Source organism: Gossypium arboreum, chromosome 4 (genome assembly GCF_025698485.1).
Source record: "Gossypium arboreum isolate Shixiya-1 chromosome 4, ASM2569848v2, whole genome shotgun sequence".
Classification (NCBI taxonomy): domain Eukaryota; kingdom Viridiplantae; phylum Streptophyta; class Magnoliopsida; order Malvales; family Malvaceae; genus Gossypium; species Gossypium arboreum.
In genome coordinates this window covers 4,402,685-4,412,462 of record NC_069073.1, presented here as the reverse complement: position 1 = coordinate 4,412,462, position 9,778 = coordinate 4,402,685, and the positions used below count along the sequence as shown (strand labels likewise).

General features: G+C 29.2%; 2 protein-coding genes across 2 annotated transcripts; both read right to left on the bottom strand.

Annotated features, from left to right (window-relative positions):
* Window positions 1-3,318: 3,318 nt before the first annotated feature.
* Window positions 3,319-6,580, bottom strand: LOC108465497 (uncharacterized). The gene is made up of 4 exons (XM_017765826.2): window positions 6,141-6,580; window positions 6,000-6,053; window positions 4,694-4,819; window positions 3,319-3,942 (listed from the first exon to the last, which is right to left on the bottom strand). Exons 1-4 carry the CDS (start codon window positions 6,507-6,509, stop codon window positions 3,763-3,765), a joined length of 729 nt encoding a protein of 242 aa, XP_017621315.1. The 5' UTR covers window positions 6,510-6,580; the 3' UTR covers window positions 3,319-3,762.
* Window positions 6,581-7,630: 1,050 nt separating this feature from the next.
* LOC108465498 (putative F-box protein PP2-B12) lies at window positions 7,631-9,576 on the bottom strand. Its single transcript, XM_017765827.2, has 3 exons — window positions 9,242-9,576; window positions 8,450-8,568; window positions 7,631-8,259 (listed from the first exon to the last, which is right to left on the bottom strand). Exons 1-3 carry the CDS (start codon window positions 9,551-9,553, stop codon window positions 7,824-7,826), a joined length of 867 nt encoding a protein of 288 aa, XP_017621316.2. The 5' UTR covers window positions 9,554-9,576; the 3' UTR covers window positions 7,631-7,823.
* Between the last annotated feature and the right edge of the window lie 202 nt (window positions 9,577-9,778).

The following is a 9,778-nucleotide window of genomic DNA, read 5'->3' as shown; positions in this document are numbered from 1 at the left end:
TGTTTCCAAGTACATCGAAATTCACTCATATAGGATGTCGGAAAAATCGATGAACATTATCTTAATCTTCAAGCTCGTTCAACATGTCTTTTATACATAGCTATGCCCCCTTTTCAGTTAGCAATTTGTATAAGTTCATCGATGAACATTATCTTTACTCATTTATTTGCATGTAATTAATTCGAAAATCGAATATACGAAACAATCAAACCACCACACCATATAGCACATACAATACAAAATTACACCACACCAAGTGCATAAAGTGCAATCCTATCATAGAATCCTTCCCCCAATAGCACATATCATTACAAACATGGCATTAACCTCCACTACACCAAATAAGCACAAAAGTACAATATCAACCTCCATATTATACACTTCCCATACCTAATTAATCTCGTGCATGAAATAGACGCGATACTGCTAACAGTTTTTATTGACATGTTAACTATATCTAAATCATATTAGGGCATTCAACCATTTCTTTTATATTCATCACAACCAAAATGCATATGTCATTCCAAGCATCACATTTCCAAGTTTTGGAACATATACTCTACATATCCATAACATTTAACAACTTTTCCACCTCTTAAAATCACTATGCATATAGGTTACCAAATTCATTTGAGTTAGAATAATTATAAAACAATTTTCATTTTAACCACCCAATATAAAAGATTTGCAAGTTAAGCAACCGCATTACATATTTGGGTTATTTTGGTCACTCCCGTTAAAATCACAAATGCTGATGTGGTAGTTAAAAAAATCGGTATAATATTAAATTTAGCTCACAACTTTTACATATTATATCAATTTAGTCATAATTTTAAAAAATTAACCCTCAAAATTTACACAATCTCAATTTGATCTTAATTCTAAAAGAATCAAAAATAGAAATGCATAAATATTTTCAAAAATTATAATAATTTTATTAAATAAATAATAAAAGTTATAAAAAGAAAAGAAAAGAAATAGGAGAACAAAGAGAAATACATTTTTTATTGATTAATAGAGATGGGTATAATATTTTTCCAAAATCTATATTTATCGACATAAGACATATAAATGAAATAAACTTTACTTCTAATTAATCTTAGAGTCTTGAAGTACATCAAACTTATATTGATATTGATAGAAATCCCCACTTAATAATAAAATATTTATAATAATAATAATAATTTTAAATTTATATTTATATTTATATTTATATTTATATTATTAATATTAATTATTAAATAAAATAAAAATCTCCTCCCTTCCTTGGTTGTAGAGGCTATGGAAAGAAAAAAATAATTTACTAAGCATGTTTGAATTGCCTTATACATTAATTGTGGAAGATTGTTAAAAGTAAAAGCTATAGAGAATTCTCTAATGAAATTAAAACCCCAAAATAATTCTCTAAAAGGAAAAAAAAAAAGACAACTTCCAAAATAATACTTAGAATTTTAGAGAGCTGAATGGTGTTGAATTTATTATTATATTTCTTAAAAATATTTATGTATTTTTGTATATTTCGTCGAATTTTTTAAAATTAGGATGAAATTAAGATTATTTATAAATTTTAAGGTTTAATCTTTTAAAATTATAACTAAATTAATATCATATGTTGAGGAATAAACTGATTTTTATATCGACATTTTTAATTACTACGTTAGCATTCCATTTGCAATTTTAACAAGAAGAACCAAAATCGTCAAACTAGGTAACGTGGATGTTTAAATTGTAATTTTTTTTAGTGTCTAAAATAATTTTTTTATCTTTTATAATTGAGTGACTATTTGTATAGTTTATTATTTTTTCTTTTGAAATAAGTTCTCAATAACTTTCAGTGTTTAAAATTAAATATATAGTAATATATAATGAGAAAATAATTGGTAGACTACAGTGAAGTTTTTAAACTCCGAAATAAGGTAGGGATTGTCAAGTGTCTTATAGCCTATAGGGGTATAATAAAATATTAAAAATAATTTTTTAAAAAGGGTACAATATTAGTGTACCAAATACTAACTCATATATAATATTATAATGTAAATATTAAAAATAGTAAGATAATTATATATAAAAATTTTAATATATATAAAAACATTGAATATTAAATAAAAATAATATGTATTGTTTTAAAATTTCAACAAATATAAGTAAACTTAAAATGAACATAAGTTAAACATTTACAAATATAGACGAGCTCAAACAGATTTAAATCTATATTTCAAGTCAAACTAAACTTAGATAAATATAAAGTTTGTTAACATCATATTTAAGCCAAACTCATGAACACATCTACTTAAAGTGAACTATTAAATTATATTGTTGATTAGAAGATTCAAACTCGATAGGATAACAATCCATTTTAATTTATGATATATTTAATTCAGAATCGATATTAAACATATTATAATATTATTAAACATATTAGAGAAAATATTTGACACATTGCAAGTAGAGTTTTAAACTCCACAAACAAAATTAATAGGTGTCACGTAAAGTATGATAAAATATTTTAAAAAAAGATAAATGATAATTTTTATAATTACTTGTAAAATAAAATAAATTCCCTACTACCATACCAAATATTAACCTATCATATTATATATTACGATATCATTAGCTATTTAAATATGTATACTTATGCACAATACTAATATAATTTTATTATATATTTAAATATTATACAATATAGCATTATTTTCTATGATATAATAACATTTTAGCTCCTTCAGAAAATATATATATATATATAATTTTAGCTTTCAAACAATTTTAATCCAACTATAAAAATTTTCCATTTACTCACTAATGTTTTTAAAATTTGATTCTTTCGGTCATCTTACCCTTAAGTAAGTCTATGTGTATTTTTATTGGCATAATAATAAATTTAATATTCTAATATTTACGCATTCTATTAATTTAGTACTATTTCTTAAAATAATATAAAAATAAAATAGTTAATATTTGATATATTGAGAGTGTACTATTTTTATTTCATAAGTAAACTTAAAATTGTTCTGTATCTTTTTTTTAATATTAAAGAAAGAGACATGACAATTTTTTAAGTTTCTTGTGAAATAAAAAAACACACTGTCAGTGTACCAAATATTAATTCAATAAAAATATCTAAATATTTTTAAAAGAACATAAAAATATTATATAAAAAATACACTGCTAGTACACACTGATCCAGATCGGTATTGATAAAATGGACCTAAACACATCGAAACACACCAAAATTTTGACATAAAAGAAACTTAAATTATTTGGTAGCGATTTAGGACTGAAACAGAATGGAAGAGATCAGCACAGATTGAACACCAATTTTACTGAAATCCAACTCTTCCTACCCCTAAAACAAATGGATGAACCATTTTAATGTTTACATTTAAACAAGGCCACTTCTTTTATCACATATCAAATTCGGCTACTTGTTCTTCCCACTTCACACAAATATATAAGCAAAAATTCTTCTACAAACATAGAGCATTGTGATGGCTTAAGACCTCGGAGTTCAAACTACAGCCTATACCTTATGAAATGAAACATTTTCTATAAGCAAAATATTAGCGTCCTCCTTCTTTAAGTTTCCTTATATATAAAGAGACTAAAACTGAGAATCATGCTATACACTACAGACAGGTACCAATGGCAACATGAGATTTTCAAAGAAACTAAACCTCGAAAGAACTGAGCAAGAATTGCCTTTCAGTCTCGTTTGACTCCATAAAAAGTGATAGATCACTTGTATGATTTGAGAACATCTTGTCATTTCTCCTCAAATTCAACGTCGATAATGTCAGGCTCTGACTTTCTTGAATTGGTGCCCCTGCTATCTCTGCGAAAGAAGTCTCCTTTGGGTTGCCATACAATGTTTCCACAGCTCACACAACGTACTATTTGGTTTTTATAGCCAACAAACTGTCTCTTACAAGCTGGACAAGCACCCTGTCCAATTTTAACATGGAACGAATTTTAAGTACAGTTTTACAACTAAATAGAAATTGATGAAGGTAATACATGGATTTCATAACATAGACAACGCCAAAGCACATTGATATATACCAAGCCACAAGCACAATAAAATAATTTTAAAATGTTTTTGGAGTGAATTTGAGAGAATAAATGGACTCCATTTTCTTTTCATATGACTCCTGCTGAAACCACGCTAGCAATAATTATTTGAAGGAAGATCTTCCTACATTTTAAGGATGTTCTTAATTACTATCTTACATCGGTATTAGATTGAATCAACCATTACTATAGTATGCCATTTAAAACTATATATGCTAGTATGTCTAAATTGTAGTCTGTAATTCATATTAGTAAATTCATAGTTAACAAGAAGAAAAAAAATGTTAGAAGCTCTGAACATTCGTTGTCAGTTTGTCACCATTCTGCACCAAAATAACCACACTAAAGCAGCTTAAACTGTAATCATCAGAATGGCATGTAAATATTTGTTCAGTATTACTGAAGTAGAACTAAAGAATCACATGCAGGAAATACACTTTAATTTTGATCATACGAATCCACATGTTATGGAAAAAGCTTACCCAGTATTGCCTTTTACAAGTAAAAAACAAGTGATAAAAAACTAAACAAATTAAATCATGTTATGAAAAAGATGAACGCATGTTGCAGAAGTCATCTCTTATGTCTTGCATTACATACGCCATCTTATAGCAGTAAGTGATACCTTAATAACAAGATTATTGGCAACAGTCCCAATGAGAAGAGGTCCAGCAAATGGTAGTATCCATGTGGCAAATATTAAGCATCGAAACATCCAACCAGATAATGCAAACCAAAGGAAGAAAATTGTCTGCGAACAGATAAAAAATTTCTATTATCCATTTGATCTATACCAAGCACAATGTATCTTGGTTATGATAAAAACTCTCCATAGAAATTTGACTAATTTTCTCTGCATTGAAAAATAAACACTTTGAAAAGATTATATTTCTAGGCAAAAGATATTTATGAATGAGTCATAAGCATCATACCTGAACCAACTCATAATAAGTTAACCAACTTTAATATAAGACCAGTACACAAACAAATAGTGAGTTGACATGACATGTAAAACCACATAACACTCTCCCTTAAGTGTGGTCCATATATAGAACACTTGAGAACAACATGCCTATCATATTGACTCCCAGAATGAAAGCAACAAACAACTCAGGCATATTAAATTTTCAATGTAAAGCTAACTTGTAATAGGTGTTGAAGCTCAACTTCCATACAAGGCACCATAAAGACCAAATATAACTGATGTTGAATATCCACTACTTAACATACGTAAATGACCCATCCTCCTAAATTAGTTACAGACCACAAATACGTGATATTGGATATCTGCAAATTAAACTATAGTCACAAGAGTTTTGAACTTCACCAATTACTTAACAACCGCCTACCTGCAGCAACACATGCAAATAACTTCTTTCACAATATAATCATTTTTAAACCAGATAAACAGAACAGACAAGGAGAACGGGGGACACATGAACATAAGGTATTATTAGCATCTATGTTACGCGGACTTCAACGTAAGTGCTAGAGACGAGCATGGTTTCCATGTTTTTTTCATCTATTTGCAGGATTCTTGAAGACCATATCCCCATATTTATGTGTTGAAGAGTGTCAGTAAGGCTAGCATCAAAAGCAAATCGAAAGACAAGCATTTAATACTTTTGTCTAACTGTTACTTTTGCTGCTTACTCTTCGGCATTACTTTTTCTTTCAAAAAGCAAATCAAGCATTTAGAAGTGTAAGTTGCAAAATTTTTGAAAAATTAATTTTTTTTTCCTAGAGTAAAATGCAAGAGTTTAGGTTTAAATAAAAAAATAATCATTGACTTAAACTTTGCATCAAAGTAAAGTAAGTATTTTTAATCAAGTTAAAACATTTGCATTTTACTTCTTTTGCTTTATGACGAATTTTCTTTTTATAATTACCAATGAAAGCAAGTCATTGATACCGGGCCTAATGTTACTTACAGCAAAACTTCTTCCCAATGGAGTATCCAAGAAATCATTCAGCTGCTTCCTGTACTGCAACCATATCAATAGAACCCCAGAAATATGTAAGCATATAAGTTCCAAATAAAAAACAAATACGAAAAAAATAAGAACACCAACCCTAGGCCAATTTCTACTAAAATCCATAGAAAAAGTCCGCCAACGGAGTCCAATCTCGAACTCCCGGTCAATCTCACGAGCACGGTCAGCAGCGGATTGGGCGGCGGAGGAGAGCCGGCGGGAAACGGAATACTGGTGGTCTAAGCGTTCAGCGGTCTTTTTAGCTTCGAAGACGAATTGCTCGAAGCCGTCGTTGGCGGTTCGCCAGGCGTCCTTCAAGGCCTCACCAGAAGCCATGCGGCGAGTGAAGGTGTCGAAGTCGCTCCGCCTAAAGGATTGGACTAATAAGGGGCGCCGACGCTGAAGAAGCGGACGTTGCGGCTGAAACTTTGTTGCGTGCCATACTGTAGATGGCAGAGCTATGGCCATAACCCAGAATCTGAAATGATGATTTTTCAGTTTTTTTCTCACTTTCTTTTTTTCTGCCCTTTTAAATATGTTTTAGCATAATTGACGAATTAAAAATTAGGTAAATTACATAATTAATGTTTTATATTTTCTGATTTTAATTAAATATTATCAGTCAAATTAATATTACCAATTTATATTTTTATATATTTTATACTTGTTTTAACAAAAAATAAAAACAGATAAATTTCAGTTTAATTAATTTTTTAAAAAATTAATTTAATTAATGATTAAAAGATTAAAAATTCGATTAATTTCATTAATACTAATTTGATTTAATTAATCAAATGATTATCTTTTGGATACCCTTAAAATTCCTGTATATCAACTATTAATATTATTTTTAATACTCCAAATGTCACACTTTAAACTAATTTCTAATACTTTATTTGACACAATTCTGCTCATTTTACAACAGTTGAATAAAATTATCTCCGATTTACTATTTAAAATTAATTTTAAAATAAACTTCAAGTTATGACTTATTAATCGAATATTTATCTTTTTATAGAAAAAGCTCAATACCAAAAAATTAGATAATAATATAAATATTACAATAATTGAAGACATTTGTAAACTTTATTGGTACATGAAAATATAATGACACTTTTTAAAATAAAATTCTTTGATTATAATACATTCTTAATTTTTTATATTAATATAAAAATATATTTTGAATAATATATTATTTATCCGTGCATCGCATGAATATAAAAATTAATATTATATATATAAAGAGTAAAATATTGACCAAAACATAAAAATGACACAAACAAATTTATTAATTCTATAACATATAAGTAATAAGAAAATTGTTATAATGAGAATATATATATATAACCATATATAAACGTTGAATTGTTTCACGTAATATATTTCGAAGGTCAAATTTATTTTCCTAAATTTCGAAAAAAATTAAAATTCTAATTTCCGTTTAAATATATATATCATATATGGGTGAAATTTCAAATAATTCATGTTTCAATGTTTGTTTGTTTTTTCAAATGTAATTTTTACTTGCATTGACGTACTCAACAATTAATTTATTTGCTAGCAATATTGTTCATTATTTACAAAAGAGAGCATCGCTCTAAATATCAGAAAAGTAAACAATGATACGATATTCTAGGGAGCTATCTTCCTTCTTCCTCTGTTTCTAAATATCAGAAAAAGTAAACTAAGCCATCTGAACCAGTAGACAAGAAGTGTCACCAATTTTATTTATCTTAAACATACACTTATACTTCACTGTGTCTAAGCCAAGTCCTAGGCATATCAATTAGGCGTGATGGCCCTGATCTCAATCCCCTGCAAAATGAGACCACCTCTCCAGTTACAGCCCTCAATCTCCACTGCACTCATTTCCAGTTCCCCATCATCAACGCATCCCTCATTGAAGAACTCACCCATCTCAACCTCTAACCACCTGTCTACTCTAGCCTTTGGGAACTGAACATCATCACCCGGTGTAGGTTGTTCCTCTCTTATCCGTCGTTCTTTTTTTGGTTGCAAATAAGCACTTCTCTTACTACCTTCAGTGCCAACAACTCCAACACTAAGATTCACTGGATAATAGTTAAACCCATAATCCTTATTTGCTTGGAAAACAAGGTAAGCCTTGTAGTGCGTCATGGGTGAAAGCATGGAGATACTAATCTTTCCACGGATTTTAAACCAGCAAACGCTCAGAAGCTCTGCTACCTGATCAAACCTATTTTAACAACAATAGAAAATGAATTGCCAAAGAGAAGTTCTCTTATTCAAACACAGGTATCCATCAAAGATGAATACGCAAGTATTTTCTCTTAAAAGATTTTCAATTATTTTGAATTTAAAAGATGGATAAGCATCCTATTGTTATCATTTAGACCCAACCAGCATGGCAAGGAGGAGAGAATAACCTGGCCTCGGGTATAGACACCCATCTCCAATAATCTGGGGTGTCACTCCATATAATGGAGAGGTCCCTGAGTGACAGCATGTAACATTTCTTCCCACTCACTCTGTCCAGCCAAAAACTCTGTTTCATCAATACCAACTAAGTTATATGTAACGAACAAAAGAATTAAAAATAGATATAAACAACATAGGAATTGTTAAGAAAAAGATTCAAGCAACAATGGCAGAGTTCATAATTAATATGTCAAAAGCTTCTCCAAAGTACTTTCTAAGCTTCTTACTTCTGTTAGTTGCCTTTTTTTTTTTTTCTTTTTGGTGAATCTTGTAAATTCCGAACAACAAACACGATTAGATAAAATCAGACATATAAGGGAAATATTAGACAAAATTTCCATATAAATTAAAATAATATATCTTAATAATTCAATTATTTAAATTTGTTCTCGTTTTATCCCAATACAGTTTTTGCCTTCAAAAATCAAAAGAAAAAAGAAAAAGAATAACCAGATAAAATTCGTTGCTGTTTTTTTCCCATGTAAGGGAAACAAGCCATATCCAGATTAAAGGAAAATAATATTTCAAGAACTTAAAATTCAAAATAATAATATGATTGGACAAAACAACATGTGATATTAATAGGATTACAATGATTTTGCTTTCGAAAATGAAGCATCCAAAGCTAAATATGACTCTTTAGATTTTCGATTTTAACTCAGAAACCCTAAATCGACATTAAATTATATAACAATGCTAGGAAATTTTATTACAACTTGAAAGAGAAAGGATGAAATTACCTTTCGTCCAGCTTCAATGAGAAGGGGATTTTCACAGAGGCTAAGATAAAGTTGTTTCTTGGACGAGAAAGAGAGCGATGAGGGAATTAATGCCTGGAATTGGGATGGCAAGAAGCTTTCCCAAACAGCATCGGATTCAGTAGCCGAATTTAAAGCAGTTGAAACAAGCGACAATCTACAGGCATCTCGAGGGGAGGTAAAGGAAATAATGAGGGTGATACATTCTAGTGGGAGAGCACTCAGGTCGAGAGTGCCGCTCATAACCTCTCCTTTTCCTTTTCTTTCTTCCATTTCAGAAACCTCGGTTTTCATCAGATCAGAAAAATCGATTTGTAGTAAGCGAGATACCAAGTATACATAAACGTAGAAAAATAGGGAATGGGAAAGCACTGAGCTTAGCGATTAAGTCATTGACTTGACCAAAGTCAATTAAGTTGAATTTTTAAAATGTATCATCTTACGCATTATTTTATTAAAATATAAAAAATAAAAATATTCTCGTACTAATATTTTCTTCTTTGTAAAAAAATAATGTCA

Coding starts and splice junctions, on each gene's coding strand:
- LOC108465498 (XM_017765827.2), bottom strand. CDS start 9,553: ATGAAAACCGAGGTTTCTGAAATGGAAGAAAGAAAAGGAAAAGGAGAG. Junction 8,569..9,241: donor TCATTGAAGCTGGACGAAAG/GTAATTTCATCC, acceptor TTGATGAAACAG/AGTTTTTGGCTGGACAGAGT. Junction 8,260..8,449: donor GTGTCTATACCCGAGGCCAG/GTTATTCTCTCC, acceptor TTGTTAAAATAG/GTTTGATCAGGTAGCAGAGC.
- LOC108465497 (XM_017765826.2), bottom strand. CDS start 6,509: ATGGCCATAGCTCTGCCATCTACAGTATGGCACGCAACAAAGTTTCAG. Junction 4,820..5,999: donor CATTGGGAAGAAGTTTTGCT/GTAAGTAACATT, acceptor ATCTGTTCGCAG/ACAATTTTCTTCCTTTGGTT. Junction 3,943..4,693: donor CCAATAATCTTGTTATTAAG/GTATCACTTACT, acceptor AAAATTGGACAG/GGTGCTTGTCCAGCTTGTAA.